The sequence below is a fragment of the Scyliorhinus canicula genome, chromosome 13, assembly GCF_902713615.1.
Source record: "Scyliorhinus canicula chromosome 13, sScyCan1.1, whole genome shotgun sequence".
In the NCBI taxonomy this organism is placed as follows: Eukaryota; Metazoa; Chordata; class Chondrichthyes; order Carcharhiniformes; family Scyliorhinidae; genus Scyliorhinus; species Scyliorhinus canicula.
In genome coordinates, this window is record NC_052158.1 from 53,272,370 (window position 1) to 53,295,141 (window position 22,772).

Genomic DNA, 22,772 nt, shown 5'->3' on the forward strand with positions numbered 1-22,772 from the left:
AATCCTGGGGAGGGGATACACATCGAGGAGCGCAAATCTATTTATAGTCTGACTGTAGTCGACCACCATATAGAATTTTTCCCCGGTCTTAACGACCACCAGCTGAGCTCTCCAGGGACTATTGCTGGCCTCTATAACCCCCTCACTGAGTAGCCTTCGGACCTCTGCTCTGACAAATACGCTATCCTGCAGGCTATACCACCTGCTACGAGTGGCTACGGGTTTACAGTCCTTAGTGAGATTGGCAAAGAGAGGAGGGGGAGGGATTTGCAGCGTAGCGAGGCTGCAGATCGTGAGTGGGGGCAGGGGCCGTCCGAAGCTGAGGGTGAGGCTCTTGAGGTTGCATTGGAAGTCTAGGCCTAATAAGAGTGGCGCGCAGAGTTCGGGCAAAACGTAGAGTTTGAATTTTGAGTAACTAGCGCCTCGGATTGTGAGTGTCGCGGTGGTGCGCCCCTGGATCTGGACCAAGTGGGAGCCTGAAGTGAGGGCGATAGTTTGCTGCGCGGGGAAAACGGGGAACGAACAGCATCTTACCAGGTCTGGGTGTATGAAGCTCTCTGTGCTCCCGGAGTCGAATAGGCATGGAGTTTTGTACCCATTGATATGGTCCTCTGCCATCGAGTTTCGTAGATTCTTTGGTCGGGATTGGTCTAGGATGACCGCGGTGAGTTGCGGGTAGTCGGCGGCTCGATCAGCTGTGCTGGAGTGGCCCCGTGATGACTGCCCTCTGAGTTCGTAGTCTTGTTCGAATTCCTGCGCTGAGTTGTCCGAGCGCGGAGATGCCGATCGGGCCCGTGGATTGCACGTGGCGGGCGGCGAGGAAGATGGCGTCCAAGATGGCGGCCCCCATGTGTCGCACGTGGCGGGCGGCGAGGAAGATGGCATCCAAGATGGCGGCCCCCATGAGTCGCACGTGGCCGGCCGCGTGGTTGAGGTTTTCCAAGATGGCGGCCCCCATGAGTCGCACGTGGCTGGAGGGGGCTGAGTCGGGGCATAGGCCGCAGCAATTCGGGCCCCGCGGGGCTGAGAGTGCCGGGAGCAGTTACTTCAAGTCGCTGGGGAGTTGGAAACTGGGGCCCTTTTTGCGAGGCACACTCTAGCGTAATGCCCTTTCCGCCCGCAGCTGCTGCAGGTCGCATTGCGGGCCGGGCAGTGCTGCCGCGGGTGCTGGTTCTGGCCGCAGAAATGGCAGGCTGGAGCAGCATAGTGGCTTGCTGGGGCAGCATAGTGGCTGGCTGGGGCAGCATGGTGGCTGGGCGGCCGTGTAGCACAGGCCTTGGGGAGTCACTGGTCGGGGGCCCATGATGGGGTCGCAGGGTACGCGGGGAACGAGTTAAGGCTGCGGAAGGAGACCTCCATTGTGGTCGCTGATTCCACAGTCATTTCTAAGTCCTGGGCCCCCTTTTCCAGCAGTCGTTGGCGCACATAGTTAGACCCGAGGCCCGCTACAAAAACATCGCGTACCGCCAATTCCCTGTGATCAGCCGCGGTAACCGCTTGGTAATTACAGTCATTGGACAAATTATTAAGTTACCTTAGGAATTCGGCGAGTGATTCTGTAGGCCGCTGACGGCGAGTCGTAAACACATGGCGAGCGTAAACTTCATTAATTGGCCTTACATACATTTTGTCGAGAACTGCTAGCACCGCAGTATATGAACTGGCCGAGTTTAGTTGTGTAGGGATTCTGTGGCTCACCCTCGCATGCAGTAGACTCAGCTTCTGATCCTCTGTAGTTTTGGCTGTGCTTGCTTCGGCCAGGTAGGCCTTGAAGCACCGGATCCAGTGGGAGAAGATTTCTTTAGCCTCTGCATCCTGCGGGTTGAGTTCCAGGCGTCCAGGCTTGAGGGCCGATTCCATAATCGATCTTGCTGTTCTTAAGTCGATTAAATTGATGGAACCATCAATTCACCAGACACGTGTTTCCGATGTGAATCTAGGCTTTAATCGACTTACTTCAGAGCCAGCCTGTTACCTGTTGATGAACTCGTAATGACCCAGGCTGACTCTGGACACGGATACCTATACAGCTGCACTAGAGGGAGGAGTCGTGGGCGGAACCAAGTTTGGAGCCCAGTACAAGTTCCTAAGTGCTCCCAGCGCTACTCCCCCTAGTGGTAGGATGGCGCTACGGCGCTTACAATAACAGTGTGAATTAGTATATATACATTCATATATTACATTCACCACAGGGTGGTACTGTGAAACTGTGGCATTAGTGGAGGGGTGCTACTAAGAAACGGTGGCACTGTTGGAGTAATGCTGCGAACAAACGGTGGCACTGTTGGACGTGTGGTACTGGGAAACAGTGGCACTGTTGAAGGGTGCTACAGAGAAACTGCGGACATTTTGGAGGGGTAGTATTGAGAAACTGCACCACTGTTGTGGGGTTGTACTGAGAACCTGTGGCAGTGTTGGAGGGGTCGTACTGAGAAATGCGGCACTGTTGGCGGGGTGGCACTCTGAAAGTTCGGTACTGTTGGAGGGGTGGTACTGGGAAACTGCGGCACATTGGAGTGGTGGCACTATGATTCTGCGGCACTGTTGGTGGGGTGGTACGGGTGGTACTGGGAAACTGCGGCACATTGGAGTGGTGGCACTATGATTCTGCGGCACTGTTGGTGGGGTGGTACTGTGGAACTGCAGCACTGTTGGATGGTTGGTACTGAGAAACTGTGGCACTGTTGGAGGGCTTGCTTTGAGGGACAGGCCTGTGGATACTGCTTATAATAATTGCTGAAATTAAGAATAGCCATTCAACTGAGTCTCAGCGAAACTTGCTTTAATTTAAGACATTTTATAACATAACATAATGTCAAAGGATCTTTCCCATATTATTTCCTGTAACAGATTAATGATTTTTAAAAATTGTTGCATGAATGCTCTATATTTTAAAAGAACATCAACAGTAAATGCTGGCAGGATGTTCACCAAAGGGATGACTGGTGGTGGTATTTGTGGTGGTGGTGGTGTTGGGGATGAGGTGGGGTAAGGAGAATGGAGAGCATGATGTGTGGGGGGCGATATGAAACCATAAGAAAATAGAGTAGTAGTTACGAATCTGCCATTGAATGTCATCATTTATTGGCTTCAAATCTATTTTTCTCGCAGGCAACAAGTCCCTTGAAAAAATGAAAGCAAATAAATTACTGAATGTCAGCATTAAATTACACTGGATCATGAGGTTTATCACCACTCACAGCTCATTGACATGTGTTCCCCACTGTCATTTGAACATCAAAAACAGCAGATTTCTAACGAGGGGGACTGTTATGGGAGCTGCGTTTCCAGAACGCCAGAATGTATCATGGAGTTCAACCAACCCCCACTTTAATGTATTGTTGCTTTTGAAGCACACGGCTTGTTCTCCAGGTATAGAATTACAATTATGGACACGTGGGTTTTTAAACACAAAACAATGTTCATTCCATGAAGTCAACTTAACCTTCTTAAATAAACATTGGATCTCTTAACACCCCTTCAAAGATAACCCCAAAAATAATACAACACTAAATAATCCCTCAAAATGTTCTTTCAAAACTCCAAAAGACTTAACACCTTTAAACAGAAACAGCAGACGTTAAAGACATTACTATTGTGAGTTTAAATCACCCAAATGATTCAGAGATAGTCTTTCATGGCAGAGATCACAGCAAATCCAGCTCCCTGCAAAAAAACGACACACCCAAGCTCTTTTCCTCCAAACCGGCTTTCTCCTTTCAAAACAGCTCACAGCAAACCAACCAGGCACTTTTCAGCTGCTTTCTCAAACTGAAACTAAAAGCAGAAAAAGCAGAAGTGATCTCAGCTCAGCTCCCCCCTCTGACATCACTTCAGTAATATGAGCTGCTCCATTTCTTAAAAGTACTCTCACATCACACATCCAGCCAAGAAAAAAAAATAAACCATCAACTTCAAGATGGTTGCATTTTTCACTTTTGCACCATCCACTAAGAAATGTACACAGTAAATATACCTTTTCGTTAAAAAAAAACACACGCTAACAGGCATAATAATATAGTCCATTTTACTTTGTTCTTCTTACTCCAACCAAAATCCTTCTCGATTGACAATCTCTTTGAACAAGAAAGTCAATGCACGATCCAACCATTCCTCTGCTCCTCGGCATTTCTCTTTAGAATCAGATACTTTAGTTCAATCTGACCACAGAGCCCCTTGTAGTTCTCCAATACAGGAGCATTGGTGATCACAGCTTTCAGGCAGTCACATGCCTGTTGAAAGTCCACTGTCCATTGAAATTTTTGATGTTTCTTTAGCAAGTCCATCAGTGGAGTAATCACGCCACAAAACTTTTGCACAATGGTTCGATCAAATCCATTCATGCTAAGAAATCGCATTATTTCCCTTCGTCTTGAAGGTATCGGAAACTCCTCAAGGAAAATGATTTAGGCTTCTCAAAATTCACTTTTGGCTAGATTCATCACCGAACCCACCTCCTGAGGTCGATCGAAGAACTCCATGCGATGTTTTAAATGTTCTTTCCACATCTGGAAGTTGGAAATAAAAGCATATTGTCCCACTTTCTCAATGCAATCCTTCAAACGTGGGATAGGGGAATAATCCGTTCTTGGAACTGCATTCACCTTTCGATAGTCCACACACAACCGTTGGGTACCGTCTGGTTTAGGTACCATCACTATAGGTGAGCTCCACTGGCTGCAACCCACTTCAATTACACAATTTTTCAGCATACTCTCAATCTCTCTGTTAACCTGTGCCAATTTTAAAGGATTAAGTCTATATGGATGTTGTTTGATAGGAATAGCTTTTCCCACATCTACATCATGTATAGGAAGAGGTCCTACATAATCGCTTAGGACCTTGTAAAAGGTTCCTCAAATGCTGGAATGGATATTAAGGATGCTGGTCTCCATTTTCTCATCAAGACATCACTTTTACGGTAATAACAGTCTGGTATACTCTCAGATTCCTCTTCCAAATATGCTTTCTAATATATCCGTTTTATTTCTACATCTTTCTGTTGTAACTCCGCCAATTTTCCTGAACTAAAACTATTAGCCTCATCCTCCACCTGTTCTTGTTCTTTTTCAACCATTTGATCAAAAATAGTTTCTGATAATTGCACTTCAACTTCATCTTCACACTTTGACTTCTCCTCTTGTCTTAACCTGTGACTTTGCAAACGGGTTGCTACACAATCTGGAAATATCCCAGGATATTCGTCCTTCAACCATTTAGTTATTTGATTTTCCACTGGCTTATCAACCACAGTAGGCATCACTCCCACCTGTGATCCAGCTATATCATTATCCAAGATAAACTGTATTCCTGGACAAGATAGTTTCTCTATTACTCCTACTACCACTTCATCACTCTTCACTGGACTTTCCAACCTTACCTTATATAACACTACTCCTCTCACCCTGAATTCCACAGATTACCAGCTTTTCTGTAAATATTCTTCCCAAACTACATAACTCCTCATCTCTTACCATTAACGATTGATGAGCTCCCGTATCTTAAAATGGTGACTGCTTTACCTGCTCCTCCTGATACACATGAGTAAACTTTACCCACACAAGTAAATTCTTTAAAGACATCTGGCACCTTTTCATCAGTCATCTCTTGATCAGGATTTTGCACCTCCTTCACTTCACTTGGGCTTTCCTTTACCACTTTAACAAACCCCACTGTCTTATCCTGTTTTACTATATCAGCCTTCCCAGTGCTTTTCTTCCCCCATCAACACTGTGACTTTACATGGCCTCATTTATTACAGTGAAAACATTTGAAACTTTTAATTTATTTTCCACCCTCCTGGATTTCTTTTTTAATCTGAGGTACACTCACCTTATTGTCTCCCATCAGATCACCGTTACCTTTACCAGTTGAGTATTTCTCATGTCCCCAGTTTCTATCTCTCACAGGTTGAAACTGATGTCGGAAACTAAACTGTGATTTATGAACTAATTCATAATCATCTGCCGTTTCTGCTGCTAACCTCACAGTTTTAACCCTCTGCTCTTCCACGAGTTCTCTCTACATCAGGAATTGAATTTCTAAACGCTTCCAAAAGTATAATTTCTCTGGAGCTTCATATGTTTGGTGTATTTTCAAAGCCCTTATCCATCTATCAAAATTACTCTGTTTGAGCCTTTCAAACTCCATGTATGTTTGACCAAATTCTTTCCTTAAATTTCTAAACCTTTGTCTGTAGGCTTCAGGCACTAGTTCATATAAACCTAAGATGGATTTTTTCACCTCCTCATCCGACCAAGATACGTCCTCCGATAGTGATGCAAACACTTCACTAGCCCTACCTACCAGCTTTGTTTGAATCAGTAATACTCACATGTCCTGTGGCCATTTCAGTTGTTTAGCTACCTTCTCAAATGAAATGAAAAATGCTTCTCCCTCCTTCTCATCAAACCTTGGCACTACGTGGACATATTTAAATAGACCTCCAACGAGCCTTCGCCGATGACGGTCTTTCTCACTGTCCTCATCACTGTCCTCTAACTGTACGTTTCCCTTTACATCTGCCAATTTAAACTGACTGTCATGTTTCATGGCCATTTTCTGAAGTTCAAACTCTCTCTTTATCTTTTTCCTCTCTATCTCTTTCTTTCTCCACTCTCTCTCTTTCATATTCAAGCTGCTTTAATTCTTTCTCATGTTCCATTTGTTTGACTTGCAACTGAATTTTTGCTATTTCCAATGAGTCAAACTATATCTCAGGCAATTTTAAATGCTTAGCCACCACCATAATTAACTCACCTTTTCGCATTTTGTCAGGTAATGTTAACTGTAATGTTTTTGCCAACTCTAAAAGCCTGTTTTTAGTCTCTGTCCGTAAGGTACTGTGTGTGACCGTCTCCACCCCCAAAAATTTCAGAGCCTCTGAAAGAGCCATCCACAACACACTACTTACTTAAACTGAAATACCACATCTGAAAAGCAACCACAATATGCTCACCCTTCACTGTCTTTAAGTTCACTAAGCCAATCCAATAGATAGACGTTTATCCCCCTCGAGCCCCCAATTTGTTATGAGCCAGGTTTTAGAAAACCCCAAAGTGTATCTTGGAGTTCACCTGACAGATGACTTTTACTAGATTGTGGTATGGGGAGCACACAGCCCACTCTACAGAGGTGGTACAGCAGAAATTTAAAAGTTATTTTTAAATTAAAGCAATGTTTATTCTATCAACTCAATTAACCTTTTTAAAACATACATTGAGCATCTTAGCAACCATCAATTCAAATACACCCTCCAAAGAATACAACACTCTAAATACTTTCCTTTTAACACCCATAAGACAAAAAACCCTTTTTACAGAAGCACATCAGGTTTAAATTCTCTCCTGAGAGCAGTTACCTCATTGAAATTACCAAATGGACATTCATAAGCTTGTAGAGATTCACACACATTGCAGCTTCTCCAAAACTAAATCAAAACTTAAAAAAACACAGACAAACCCAAGCTTTTCCTCAAAGCGAATCTAAAAAGCAGAGCCAGAGCTCAGCTACGCCCATACTCTGACATCACTGCAACTACTAGAGCAGACAAAGATTTCTTAAAGTGACATTCTCATGACACTGACATATTTCTCATTCCCACTCCTGCCTTCTCCCCATAACCCCTGATCCCCTTATTAAGCAAGAAACTATCTGTCTCTATCTTAACAACACTCAATGATTTGGCCTCGACAGCCTTGTGCTGCAAAGAGTTCCACAGATTCATCCCCTCTGTCTGAAGAAATTCCTCCTCATCTCAGTTTTAAAGGATCTTCCCTTTAGTCTGAGATTGTGCCCTCTGATTCTGGTTTTTCCTGCAAGTGGAAACATCCTCTCCACATCCACTCTATCAAGGCCTCGCAGTCTCCTGTAAGTTTCAATAAGATCCCCCTTCATCCTTCTAAACTCCTACGAATACAGACCCAGAGTCCTCAACCGCTCCTCAAACGACAAGCTCTTCATTCCAGGAATCATTCTTGTGAATCTCCTCTAAACCCTTTCCAAGGCCAGCACATCCTTCCTTAGATACTGTAAAGGGAGAATTATTCTGCTCTGTTAGTAACTGGGATTGATTTTTGACACTAAAAAAAAGAATAATTTTTTTAAAGAATTTGCATGACTGGAATATTGCTCTCAATGAAATAAAGAATTCAAACCTCTTAAAAGTTAAATTGCTTAGGTTTGGAACCACAGCATCTATTTATTTGTTTCATGTGACATTCCTGAATTGTAGAACAGTCCAAATTCCACTTATAAAATCACAGAACACATTCAGAATATTGTAAAAGAAAATATTGCCAAAAGTTGTTAGATATTACAAAATTCAAGTGCTCTTTAAGCAACAATAGACATGAGAATAATTATTAGTTCCCATTTGATTTACCAATAACTCGAATTGGCTTCACCAATTAAACTTGCAACAATTGACTGGAGACCCAGAATGTCAGATAGATTGGTAACGACTCAAGTTGCAAACATATATGGGTTAAGAGAATGCAAAATAAACAGGAACTAGACTGGAGATCGAGATGCTGTAGACACTAGACATAATAAAGGAGGAACTGGAGACAAAGAAATTTTCAGAAACCTAGCTTAATACCCATGTGTTGTTAACTTGTTAAACCATATATACATATAGTTCATAGAATACCTAAAGTGCAGAAGGCGGCCATTCGGGCCATTAAGTTTGCACCATCACTCCAAACCTTGTCAAAAAGAAAAAGGAGACTTGTACGGTGTAGAAGGCCAGCTGAAAACCTTGGGGAGCATAAAGAAAGTAAGAAGGTACTGAAGCGGGAATTAGGAGGGCTAGGACGGGGTCATAAAAAGTTCTTGGGAAGTACGATTAAGGTGAATCCCAAAACTTTTTATTCATATGTAAGAAGCAAGAGGGTGGCCAGGGAAAAGATTGGACCTCTTAATGACAGTGGGGATAATCTATATGTTGAGCCAGAGGAAATGGCGAGGTAGTAAATGACTACTTTGCATCAGTGTTCACCAAAGAAAGTGACGTTGTGGAAGATTGTTCTTGGGTAGGGTGTGTGGACTGCCTAGTTCATGTTGACATTGAAAAGGAGGCAGTATTGAGTCTTCTAAAAGATATTAAGATAGGTAAGTCTCCTGGGCCGGATGGGATTTACCCGAGAATCCTGAGGGAAGCAAGGGAGGAAATTGTTGGGGCCTTGACTACATTGGCTACAGGTTAGATCCCAGAGAACTGGAGAATAGCTAATGTGGTACCACTGTTTAAGAAAGGTAGCAGGGATAATCCTGGAAACTATAGGCTAGTGAGCCTCACATCGGTAGTAGGTAAATTATTGGAGAGAATCCACAGGGACAGGATTTATACCCATTTGGAAACAAATGGACTCATAAGCGATAGACAGCATGGTTCTGTGAGGGGGAGGTCGTGCCTCACTAACTTGATCAAGTTTTTTGTGGAGGGGCCAAAGATGATTGATGAGGGAGGGCAGTGGTTGTTGTTTACATGGACATTAGTGAAGCCTTTGACAAGGTGCCTCATGGCAGCCAGGTACAAAAGGTGAAGTCACACAGGATCAGAGGTGAGGCGGTAAGATGGATACAGAACTGGCTCAGTCACAGAAGGCAAAGGGTAGCAGTCGGAGGGTGTTTTTCTGAATGGAAGGTTGTGACTAGTGGTGTTCCACAGGGATCTGTTGTTTGTGGTGTACATAAACTATTTGGAGGAAAATGTAGCCGGTCTGATTAGTAAGTTTGCGGATGATGCCAAGATTGGGGGAGTGGCAGATAATGTTGAGGATTTTCAGAAGATACAGCAGGACATAGATAGTTTGGAGACTTGAGGAGAGAAATGGCAAATGGAGTTTAATCCAGACAAATGTGAGGTATTGCATTTTGGTAGGTCTAACATAGAGAGGAAATATACCATAAATGGCAAAACTCTTAGGAATATAGGAAGTCAGAGAGATCTGGGCATGCAGGTCCACAGATCTTTGAAGATGACAACGCAAGTGGACAATTTAGTCAAAAAAGCATATGGAATGCTTGCCTTCATTGGATGGGGCATTGAATACAAAAACTGGCAAGTCATGCTACAATTCTATAGAACCCTGGTAAGGCCGCACTTGAAATATTGTGCTCAATTCTGGTCGACACACTACCAAAAGGATGTGTAGGGATTTGGTGAGGGTGCAGAGGAGATTTACCGGGATGTTGCCTGGTCTGGAGGGTGTTAGCTTTGTGGAGAGGCTGAATAGACTTGGACTGTTTTCATTCGAAAGACAGAGGTTGAGGGATGACCTGATAGAGGTCTACAAGATTTTGAGGGGAATGGATAGAATGGATGGGCAGATACACTTTCCCAGGGTGGAGGGGTCAGTTACCAGGGAGCATAGATTTAAAGTCCGTGGGACAAAGTTTAGAGGAGATTTGTGAGGCAGGTTTTTTACGAAGAGGGTGGTGTGTGCCTGGAACGCGTTGACAGGGGAAGTTGTGGAAGCAGATACATTAAAGACGTTCAAAAGGCATCTTGACAAACACATAGATAAGATGAGTATAGAGGGATACGGCACAAGGAAGTGCCGAGGGTTTGGGCAAAGGTTGGTATCGTGACTGGTGCTGGCTTGGAGGGCCGAAGAGCCTGTTCCTGTGCTGTATTGTTCTTTGTTCTTTGAACGTGCAAACTCCACACAGTCGCCACACGGCAGCATGTAGCATGGTGGTTAGCATAAATGCTTCACAGCGCCAGGGTCCCAGGTTCGATTCCCGGCTGGGTCACTGTCTGTGCGGAGTCTGCACGTCCTCCCCGTGTGTGCGTGGGTTTCCTCCGGGTGCTCCGGTTTCCTCCCATAGTCCAAAGATGTGCGGGTTAGGTGGATTGGCCATGCAAAATTGCCCTTAGTGTCCTAAAAAATAAGGTTAATGGGGGGGTTGTTGGGTTACTGGTATAGGGTGGATACGTTGGCTTGAGTAGGGTGATCATTGCTCGGCACAACATCGAGGGCCGAAGGGCCTGTTCTGTGCTGTACTGTTCTAAGTTCTAAGAATGAAGCCTGTGTCCCAGAGTCTGGATTCTCCGGTTCTCCAGCTGTGTGTTACTCGGTGGCGCCAGTCGCTGGCGGCGGGGTTGTCTTACTGCCGCTTATCAATGGGATTTCCCAAAGAAGCCATCTCACTCGCTGTGAAACCCAAGGGTGAGACATGCTGCCAGAGTGAAAGGTTAATTGCCCTTGTATCCAATGACTGATGATTGGGCTGGATGTTTGCATGAGTTAGATCAAGTTGTGGAAGCAGATCTTTACCTGGAATTATCTCACTTGTTATGACCTGAGCATCGTGTATTTGCTTTCATCTCCCATTCAGCACTGTAACCATGAATGGGGGAATTCTGTGCATTATTGCATTTCTTGTGCATAAGGTGCTTCAAACAATTCATAAATATGGGGGAACCTGAAGCTTCTTTCTTTGCTCTTTCAGATACGAAGACGAAGGCCAACTCCAGCAATTCTGATGATCCCACATCAACATTTCTCTGGCACACCAGGTAATCGGACCAAACATTTGCTGAGAGATAGTCTCAACTAAATAAATTTAAATACATCATGCCTTCTAGCCTTGGGCACAAGTCCAAATACGATTATATTATTCACATTTATTTGTGAAGTCAGCTACCACAGCCCTTTCAATTCACTTTCACGCTTTCTGATGAATTCTGATGATTCTACATGTGAAACTAAATCAACTCCTCTTCCATATAGCGCCTTTGACAATGAGTTGGTAACATGCTCTCTGATCATTGACCCATTAACTCTCCTTTATGAACTACTTGCCTGGTGCAAGACTTGTAGCATGTTCAATTCTTGGACTGCTAAGTACTTTGGTGAGCTTGCAGCATGTGTTGGTACCTGGGATCTCGATGTTGTGGCAATTTCAGAGACATGGGTAGAGCAGGGACAGGAATGGTTGTTGCCGGTTCCAGGATTTAGATGTTTCTGTAAGAACAGAGAAGATGGTAAAAGAGGGGGGGGGTGTGGAATTGTTAATCAAGGAAAGTATTACAGCGGCAGAAAGGACGTTTGAGGACTTGTCTACTGAGGTAGTATGGGCCGAGGTTAGGAACAGGAGAGGAGAGGTCACCCTTTTGGAAGTTGTTTATAGACCTCCGAATAGTTCCAGAGATGTAGAGGAAAGGATTGCAGACAGTGACCCAGCCGGGAATCGAACCTGGGACCCTGGAGCTGTGAAGCATTTATGCTAACCACTATGCTACCGTGCTGCCCACAATTTGCGGAGGTTGGTGTCGTGGTCCTGCTGATCGTGGCCGCAGATGGTGACTTTTATGAGGGCCACAAAGAATCCAGCATGTGTCATCAGGATACAAAGAAATAATATTTATTTACAATAAGATATATACACAACAGCAGCAGTAACTTCCCTTGCTGCTCACTCCTCTCTCTCTCTTTCTGCTGGTTCCAAACTGGCCAGCTCTATTTATGCAGGGAGTCTGCTAATGATTTCTCCGCCCCCCTAATTGGAGAAGCTCATACTCCCATAGGATTGTGGGATTGTCATTAGTCCCCAGCCAGTGGTAAGCAGGCAGGTTCTAACAGTGACGTTGTCTAGGTACGGGAACGTGGCCCGCAGACCGGACCGGTCAACCATTCGGTCCATCTCCCGTTGGAAGACCGAGACCCCATTTGTGACACCGAAGGGAACCCTTAGAAAGTGATAGAGCCGCCCATCTTCTTCGAATGCAGTGTACTTGCGGTCATCCGGGTGAATGGGGAGCTGGTGGTAGGTGGATTTGAGGTCCACAGTGGAAAAGACCTTGTATTATGGTTGACTATTTCAGATATGCGGGGGAGAGGCTACGTGTCGAGCTGCGTATACCTGTTGATGGTCTGACTGTAGTCAGTGACCATTCTGTGCTTCTTCCCGGTCTTTACAACCACCACTTGAGCTCTCCAGGGGCTGTTGCTAGCCTCGGTAATGCCTTCCTTCAGTAATCATTGGACTTCCGACCTGATGAAGGTCCTGGGCACTCTACCGTCTGCTCCTGGTGGTGACTGGTTTGCAATCGGGGGTGAGGTTTTCAAACAGAGAAGGTGGATCGACCTTGATGGTCGTGAGGCCGCAGACAGTGAGAGGGGGTATAGGGCCGCCGAATTTCAAAGTTAAACTCTAGAGCTTACATTGGAAGTTCAATGCCAGGACTGTGGCAGCTGTTATGGGAGAGGTGTTTTCAGAACCCCAAAATGTATCATGGAGTTCAACCAACCTCCACCTTTGATGGATTGTTACTTTTGAAGCACACGGCTTGTTCCTCAGGTGTAGTATTACAATTATGGACACGTGGTTTTTAAAAACAAAACAATATTTATTCCATGAACTCAAATTAACCTTTTAAATAAACATTGGATCTATTAACATCCCTTACTTCAAAGATAACCCCGAAAATAATACAACGCTACCCAATCCTGCAAACTGTTCCTTTACACATCCAAAAGCCTTAACAAATCCTTCAAACAGAAGCACATTAGATTTATATTCAATACTAAGACCTTTTTACAATTCCAATTTCACCAAAGGATTAAGAGATTGTCCTTCAAGGCAAAGATCACCAGCAATTCAGCTCACAGCCACACCCAAGCTTTCTTCAAACTGAAACTAATACTTCCAAAAAAGCAGAAGTGAGCTCAGCTTTCCCCCCCCCCCCCCCCCCCCCGTGACATCACTTCAGTAATATGATCAGCTTAATTTCTTAAAGGTACATTTCTTAAACATCCTATTCTTAAAGGCACTCTCACATGACACAGTGCAGAGGTGAGGGAAGACGGAGAGTCGTAAGTTGTTAAACTCTACTCCCTGGATGGCGAGGGTGGCTATGCAGTATCCCCTGATCTCCACAGAGTGGGAGCCGGAGGCCAGGGAGATTTTTTGTTGAATCGGGTGTGCAGTGAGGGAGCAGCGCCTTACCGTATTGGGGTGGATAAAGAACAAAGAACAAATAAATGTACAGCACAGGAACAGGCCCTTCGGCCCTCCAAGCCCGTGCTGACCATGCTGCCCGACTAAACTACAATCTTGTACACTTCCTGGGTCCATATCCCTCTATTCCTATCCTATTCATGTATTTGTTAAGATGCCCCTTAAATGTCACAATCGTCCCTGATTCCACCACCTCCTCCGGCAGCGAGTTCCAGGCACCCACTACCCTCTGTGTAAAAAAACTTGCCTGGTACATGTACGCTAAACCTTTCCCCTCGCACCTTAAACCTATGCCCCCTAGTAACTGACCTCTCTACCCTGGGGAAAAGCCTCTGACTATCCACTCTATCTATGCCATTCATAATTTTGTAGACCTCTATCAGGTCGCCCCTCAACCTCCGTCTTTCCAGTGAGAACAAACTGAGTTTATTCAACCGCTCCTCATTGCTAATGCCCTCCATACCAGGGAACATCCTGGTAAATCTCTTCTGCACCCTGTCCAAAGCCTCCACATCCTTCTGGTAGTGTAGTGACCAGAATTAAACACTATACTTTGGGGGCAGCACGGTAGCATGGTGGTTAGCATCAATGCTTCACAGCTCCAGGGTCCCAGGTTCGATTCCCGTCTGGGTCACTGTCTGTGTGGAGTCTGCACGTCCTCCCCGTGTGTGCGTGGGTTTTCTCCGGGTGCTCCGGTTTCCTCCCACAGTCCAAAGATGTGCGGGTTAGGTGGATTGGCCAGGCTAAATTGCCTTTAGTGTCCTAAAAAATAAGGTTAATAGGGGTTGTTGGGTTACTGGTATAGGGTGGATACGTGGGCTTGAGTAGGGTGATCATTGCTCGGCACAACATCGAGGGCCGAAGGGCCTGTTCTGTGCTGTACTGTTCTACTCCAAGTGTGGCCTAACTAAGGTTCTATACAGCTGCAACATGACTTGCCAATTCTGATACTCAATGACCGGCCAATGCCGTATGCCTTCTTGACTACCTTCTCCACCTGTGTTGCCCCTTTCGGTGATCTGTGGACCTGTACACCTAGATCTCTCTGACTTTCAATACTGTTGAGGGCTCAACCATTCACTGTATATTCCCTACCTGCATAGACCTTCCAAAATGCATTACCTCACATTTGTCCCGATTAAACTCCATCTGCCATTTCTCCGCCCAAGTCTCCAAACGATCTAAATCCTGCTGTATCTTCTGACAGTCCTCATCGCTATCCGCAATTCCACCAACCTTTGTGTCGTCTGCTAACAAACTAATCAGGCCAGTTACATTTTCCTCCAAATCATTTATGTATACTACGAACAGCAAAGGTCTCAGCACTGAACCCGGCGGAACACCACTAGTCACATTCCTCCAATTAGAAAAGCACCCTTCCATTGCAACTCTCTGCCTTCTATGACCTAGCCAGTTCTATATCCACCTTGCCAGCTCACCCCTGATCCCGTGTGACTTCACCTTTTGTCCCAGTCTACCACGAGGGACCTTGTCAAAGGCCTTACTGAAGTCCATATAGACAACATCCACTGCCCTACCTGCATCAATTATCTTTGTGACCTCTTCGAAAAACTCTATCAAGTTAGTGAAACACTATCTCCCCTTTACAAAACCATGCTGCCTCTCACAAAGATGTCCATTTGCCTCTAAATGGGAGTAGATCCTGTCTCGAAGAATTCTTTCCAGTAATTTCCCTACCACTGACGTAAGGCTCACCGGCCTGTAGTTCCCTGGATTATCCTTGCTGCCCTTCTTAAACAAAGGAACAACATTGGCTATTCTCCAGTCCTCTGGGACATCACCTGAAGACAGTGAGGATCCAAAGGTTTCTGTCAAGGCCTCAGCAATTTCCTCTCTCGCCTCCTTCAGGCCCTGGGTACTTATCTACCTTTATATTTTTCAAGACACCCAACATCTCGTCTTTTTGGATCTCAATGTGACCCAGGCTATCTACACACCCTTCTCCAGACTCAACATCCGCTAATTCCTTCTCCTTGGTGAATCCTCACAGGAACATGCCGGTTCTGAATTCCTTTCAACTGACATTTGAAAGCCACCCACATGTCAGATATTGATTTACCCTCAAACATCCAATCTAGGTTCTTCAGTTCCCACCAAATATTGTTATAATTAACCTTCCCCAATTTAGCACATTCACCCGAGGACCACTCTTATCCTTGTCCACCAGCACTTTAAAACTTTCTGAATTCTGGTCATTGTTACCAAAATGCTCCCCGACTGAAACTTCTACCAGCTGGCCGGGCTCATTCTCCAATACCAGGTCTAGTACAGCCCCTTCCCTAGTTGGACCATCTACATATTGTTTTAAGAAGCCCTCCTGGATGCTCCTTACAAACTGCCCCGTCTAAGCCCCATTGACTAAGTCCCAGTCAATGTTGGGGAAGTTGAAGTCTCCCATCACAACAACCCTGTTGTTTTTTCCAAAATCTGTCTACTTATCTGCTCCTCTATCTCCCGCTGGCTGTTGGGAGACCTGTGGTAAACCCCCAACATTATGACTGCACCCTTCTTATTCCTGATCTCTACCCATATAGCCTCACTGCCCTCTGAGGTGTCCGCCCGTAGTACAACTGTGATATTCTCCCGAACTAGTAGCGCAACTCTGCCACCCCTTTTACATCCCACTCTATCCCACCTGAAACATCTGAATCCTGGAAAGTTTAGCTGCCAATCCTGTCCTTCCCTCAACCAGGTCTCTGTAATGGCAACAACATCATAGTTCCAAGTACTAATCCAAACTCTAAGTTCATCTGCCTGACCCGTAATACTTCTTGCATTAAAACATATGCACTTCAGGCCACCAGACCCGCTGTGTTCAGCAACATAGAACATAGAACATAGAACAGTACAGCACAGAACAGGCCCTTCGGCCCTCGATGTTGTGCCGAGCCATGATCACCCTACTCAAACCCACGTATCCACCCTATAACCGTAACCCAACAACCCCCCCTTAACCTTACTTTTATTAGGACACTACGGGCAATTTAGCATGGCCAATCCACCTAACCCGCACATCTTTGGACTGTGGGAGGAAACCGGAGCACCCGGAGGAAACCCACGCACACAGGGGGAGGACGTGCAGACTCCACACAGACAGTGACCCAGCCGGGAATCGAACCTGGGACCCTGGAGCTGTGAAGCATTTATGCTAACCACCATGCTACCCTGCTGCCCTATCTCTGCCCATCTCCCTGTCTGCTCTGCCTCAGAGCCATACTGGCCCTATTCCCTAGTTCTACCTCAATGCTTTCACCTTCTGACCGATTGCTCCAGTGCCCACCGCCTGCCTTACTAATTTAAGCCCTTGCGTGTGATACTAGCAAACCTCACGGCCAGGATATTTATGCCTCTCCAGTTTAGATGCAACACGTCCATCTTATACAGGTCACACCTGCCCCGGAAGAGCTCCCAGTGGTCCAGATAACGGAAACTCTCCCTCCTGCACCCACTGTAATACTGTAGCTACTGGCAGGAAAGTGTGGTCTCAGTGATCCGAACACCATTGAATGTTAACGAGAGGTGCCCGAATTGGCTCTTGTTGGACCTTATAATTACCCGGCATTTATATGCAGCGAATGAGACTTGTTGTTTAGCAGCATACGTCAGAATGTTTTGTAGCATCTGGGAGCAAACTGCTTCCGTATTTGGGAAGTTTTGAATGGTGCTGAACATTGTGCAATCATGAGGGTGCATCCACACTTTGATCCTTACGATGGAAGTAAGATCATTTTTGAAGCAATTGGAGATGTTGGGACCGAGAAACTGCTGCAGTGATTTTTTAGCGTTGATATGCATTATCTACCAAAACGACAACCTTCGCCCTATATGTTAGATATGACTCGACGCAACATTGACTCTAATTTTGCCAAACCTCCCTCATGCCACAGTCGGACAACGGCCATCGTTGTATTCAGTGCGTTCACTCTCATCTCACCTCTTGAATTCAGCTCCTGACCTCACTGCAGCTGGATCCCTGACATGGAATATGTCAGGGATCCAGCTGCAATGAGGTCAGGAGCCGAATGGCCCTGTCACAATCCAAACTGAGCTAATCAAACAGGCTGTTGCGAATTGAGTGTCGCCTGATGTCACCGACAAAGCCCATCACTTCGTTGAGCATCGAGAATAGACGGATGGAGCAGTAATTAGCTATGTTTGTTGTGCACTGCTTTTTGTCAGCAGGGCGCACAATGGCAATTTTCCACAATGCCTTGTGCGGGATGACTGTATTGTAGCTGTAGTGGAGTACCTAGTCTAAGTTTTCAGCTAGTTTTCGTGCACACATCTGGAGTACGTATTATGACTCCCTGGAACAAAGATCAAAGAACAATACAGCACAGGAACAGGCTCCTAGCCCACCAAGCCTGTACGGGTCATGATATCAACCTTGGCCAAAACCCTCAGCACTTCCTCGTGCTGTAACCCTCTATACCCATCCTATCCAGGACTTTGTCAAGATGCCTTTTGAACACCGTTAATGTATCTGCTTCCACAACCTCCCCATGCAACACATTCCAGACACTCACCACTGTCTGTGTAAAAAACCTGCCTCGCACATCTCCTCTAAACTTTGCCCTGTAGACCGTAAACCTATGTCCCCTGGTGACTGATCCCTCCACCCTGGGAAAGAGTGCCTGCCCATTAGGGTCTGGTTTAGCTCACTCGGCTAAATCGCTGGCTTTTAAAGCAGGCCAAGCAGGCCAGCAGCACGTTCGATTCCCGTACCAGCCTCCCCGGACAGGCGCCGGAATGTGGCGACTAGGGGCTTTTCACAGTAACTTCATTGAAGCCTACTCGTGACAATAAGCGATTTTCATTTTTCATCCACTCTATCCATGCCCCTCATAATCTTGGAGACCTCTATCAGGTCACCCCTCAGAGGATTACGAAACTACAAAGTGCTGCGGATTTTGGCTAAAGGTGGTATAGGCTTGGAGGGCTGAAGAGCGTGTTCCTTTCCTGTATTGTTCTTTGTTCTTTGATTTTGATGTAATGTAAGCATTCTGCCAGTGTGAGGCTGAACTGATATGGAAGCTCGTGGAAAGTTTGAGACCAGGATTTCGTGAGTTGATTTTTCAAGAATCATAGGCTGCCTTTGAACCATAGATAAGGGCCGGTATTCTCCGATCTTTAGTGTTGGGTGGGGTTACTGGGTTATGGGGATAGGGTGGAGGTGTGGGCTTGGGTAGGGTGCTCTTTCAAAGAGCCGGTGCAAACTCGATGGGCCAAATGGCCTCCTTCTGCACTGTAAATTCTATATGATCCGGGTTGGAGAATCGCGGGGTGGGGGGGGGGAATCACGCCACGCCGCTCTGATGCCAGGCCGCTGATTCTCCGGCGCCGATTCTTGGTCGCCTGCAGGATCGCCACCACGCTGATCAAGTGCCCGCCGAGTTCGGCCGAATCCTGCCAACATGGGTTACGTATGGTCCCACCCGGCGGGACCTCGGAGTGCCGTACTGGTGGGGGAGGTGGGGGATCTGACTCCGGGCGGGGGCCTCCACGGCGGCCTGGCCCGCAATCGGGGCCTACCGATCGGCAGGCAGGCTAGTTCCATGGGGGGGGCCTATGTTCCTCTGCGCCGGGCCCTTGTCGGGCTCCGCCATATTGCCCGGGGGCGGCGCGGAGACAGGAAGCCATGCGCGGACTCGCGCCGGCCGTGGCGCACTGGCCTTCGAGTGCCGGAGCAGCGGCACCACTCTGGCACCATATTAGCCCCCTAGGAAGGGGTGAATACCCAGGCCTGGCGGCCCATTGACACCAGAGTGGCCTGCGTCGCTTTTGACGCTGGTGTCAGAACTTGGCCGTGGGATCGGAGAATCCCGGCCAAGGTCTCCATGTCCCAGTTTGTTGGAACTTGACAGAGTAGCGATCATTATCCAGGCGTCACTTTCTGAACCAACAGTAAACTACATTCAGCAAAGGAACCCTATGGCATACCAATGACTTATAACCCAAGTGAGTAACTGTAATCCAACCCCACAGTGAAAATTTATTGCCACTGTCGGCACTGAGATCATGAGATACGGAATCAATAGCAAGCCCCTTAACTACCGAAAACCCTTTGAACCCATGGTAAATCCCTGAATCCGGAGTAAACACCTGGCCCACTTTAAAACCCTAACTCCACAGTCACTCCTGACTGAACAGAACTAATGCCCTAAAAGTCAAAAACTTAACATCAACAGGCCCAGCCTCCACACACTCCATCCACAGAATAGGCAAAACTTCCGAAGCAACTGTAACTCTGCACACCCAGAAAACACCACTACTGTACTCGCATATTTCCTCAATGATCAGTGTGATCTAGCAGAAATCTCTTAGTCCCATACTAAATCTTTAATTTCACAGAAATCCCCATTTTGCGCACATTTCAACTCTCGTTCAACATTAACCTCTGACAAGAGCAAATCCTGAGGCCAAAGGAGCCACCTTGCACCACAGTTAAACACCAGCACCACGGTAATCCCATGGATGTCACAATAACCCACTGAATTCACAGAAATAATAATCTTTATTATTGATACAAGTAGACTTACATTAACACTGCAATGAAATTACTGTGATATTTCCTAGTCGCCATATTCCGGCACCTGTTTGGGGACACAGGGGGAGGATTCAGAATGTCCAAATTACCTAATAGCACGTTGTTTGCGACTTGTGGGAGGAAACCGGAGCACCCGGAGGAAACCCACGCACGCATGGGAAGGATGTGCAGTCTCCGCACAGACAGTGACCCAAGCCGGGAATCAAACCGAGGATGCTGGTGTTGTGAAGCAACAATGCTAATCACTGTGCCCAATACAGCCACAAACTTATCAATAACCTTCTGACACCGCAGTAAGTCCACCAATTATTCAGTAATTCGCAATAACTCCTTAAATCTACATCTACTCCCTAACACCAGTGTATTGACTGCAAACTGTGAGTATCCCTTTCGGCACTAAAGTATCTCCTCTTGACAAGCACTCTCCTTGTGACAAGGTAGTGAGCCATGTCCTAGTTGTCATGTTGTTGTTGTTGTCGCCAGTCCATGTGTTTGACGTCCCATCAGAATGACAGGATGTCACCAAAGTTGGGAAGCACCGACTTCAGCTCATCCAGCTGCTACCGTGTGGGAGGGATTCCCTGGCTGGGGGATAGAGTGCTTATAACACAGAAGATGGGACTTCCGCACTGGCGCATCCAAGCCGGCTACCAGAAAAAACAATAAAGCTATAACAACTCCACTGCCTCTTTCCAGGAACGTTTATTCTCAGTGTGACACCTGCATTAACATCTGTGCGAACGTGAAATTACTTGTGATGAATGATTACTGCACCTTTAATGTAATGATCCCTATAAGGCCGGGTTTGGAACCCTGGGGACTCCGTCTCCGGCTCCACCCCCCCAGGGAGCCATATATAAGGTAAAGTTCAATGGGCTGTGTGCAGTGAGCACACTTCGCGGTAGCTGTCTGGTTCTCTGCTAATTAAAGCCTTTGTATTACCAATCATCTCTCTCGAGTTGTAATTGAGGGTATCTCAATTTAATTAGCAGATTACTTAAGATGGACAGCAGTCTAAAGCCGGAGAAGCTCAATTTGGACGCTCGGTCGCCGGAGGCCGCAGAAATGTTTAAATACTGGCTTTGGTGTTTTGAGGCCTACCTGAACTCCTCAGACACTCCAGTCGACAGACCTCGCAAGCTGAGCTTACTACACGCCCGGATGGGCCACAGACTCTCCTCCGCGATTGAAAAGGCCACCACCTACGAGGCGGCGGTCAAAATCCTACAGAAGCGCTTCGTTAAGCCAATAAACAAGGTACATGCCCGGCATTTGCTTTCGATCTACCGGCAGTGCTCCGGGGAAACGCTGGACGAGTACGTGGAAAGACTCACCGCGCTCGCTAGGAACTGCGAACACAAGGAGGTGACGGCAGAAGTCCATATGAAATTTCACATCCGAGATGCTTTCGTGCCCGGTATACGATCCACATACATCAAGCAGCGACTCCTCGAAGAGGGAACAAAAGACCAAGGCACGGTAACGTCGCCTCATCTCTGGAAGTGGCCCACCATCATCTCCGCACGTACTTTGCGGACCTTGCGAGCCCCTCTCGGTCCCCTCCAGACTCGGCCTGCGCCGCGCAGTGACCCGCTCACACCGGGGGAACACCATGCTATTTCTGTGGGCAACACCAGCACCCACATCAGCGCTGCCAAGCCTGCTCCGTTATCTACAATGACTGCGGAAAGAAGGGGCATTCCGCAAAGGTCTGCCGAGTTGGGCCCAAGGTCCAGAAACAAAAGTCTCATCAGGCCCAAAAATCGAGCTCACAGGCCTGCAACGGTGCTGCACGCTGGCCAGACACGCCCACTTCTGATGCGTCATTGGCCTCGTGCGAGTCATGGGGGCGGCCACTTTGGGGCCGGCCATCTTCAAAGTCCGACAACTGCAACCGACGGCGGCGGCTATTTTGTGACTCCGGGTGGCCATTTTGTGAGTCTGACTCAGCTGAGGACTCTGACTACGCGCACCTGGGAGTCATCACCCCTCGATCAATCACGGGCGAAGCAACTACGGAACTGCATGATGCAGGTCCAAATCAACGGGCGCGACACCCCCTGCCGTTACGACTTCAGGAGCACGAAGAGTTTTATTCACCCAAAAACGGAAAGGCGCTGCTCCTTGCGCACCTATCCCACCTCCCAAACTATCGCCCTCGCATCCGGGTCCCAATCGGTCAAAATCACGGGGCATTGTGTCACGAACCTCGCGATCCAGGGCGCTGAATACGCCC

At 46.8% G+C, this 22,772-nt stretch overlaps 1 protein-coding gene across 4 annotated transcripts in view; it reads left to right on the forward strand.

Annotated features, from left to right (window-relative positions):
* Window positions 1–22,772, forward strand: part of LOC119976506 (protein phosphatase 1 regulatory subunit 1C-like) — a 128,794-nt gene that overhangs the window by 67,608 nt on the left and 38,414 nt on the right. For all 4 annotated transcript variants that reach the window (XR_005462933.1, XR_005462932.1, XM_038817051.1 and 1 more), the window contains exon 2: window positions 11,458–11,524. Coding sequence is in view for 2 of the 4 variants with exons in the window: in XM_038817051.1 (XP_038672979.1) it covers window positions 11,458–11,524 (67 nt within the window). In the remaining 2 variants the exon portion in view is untranslated. The remainder of the gene's footprint in view (window positions 1–11,457; window positions 11,525–22,772) is intronic.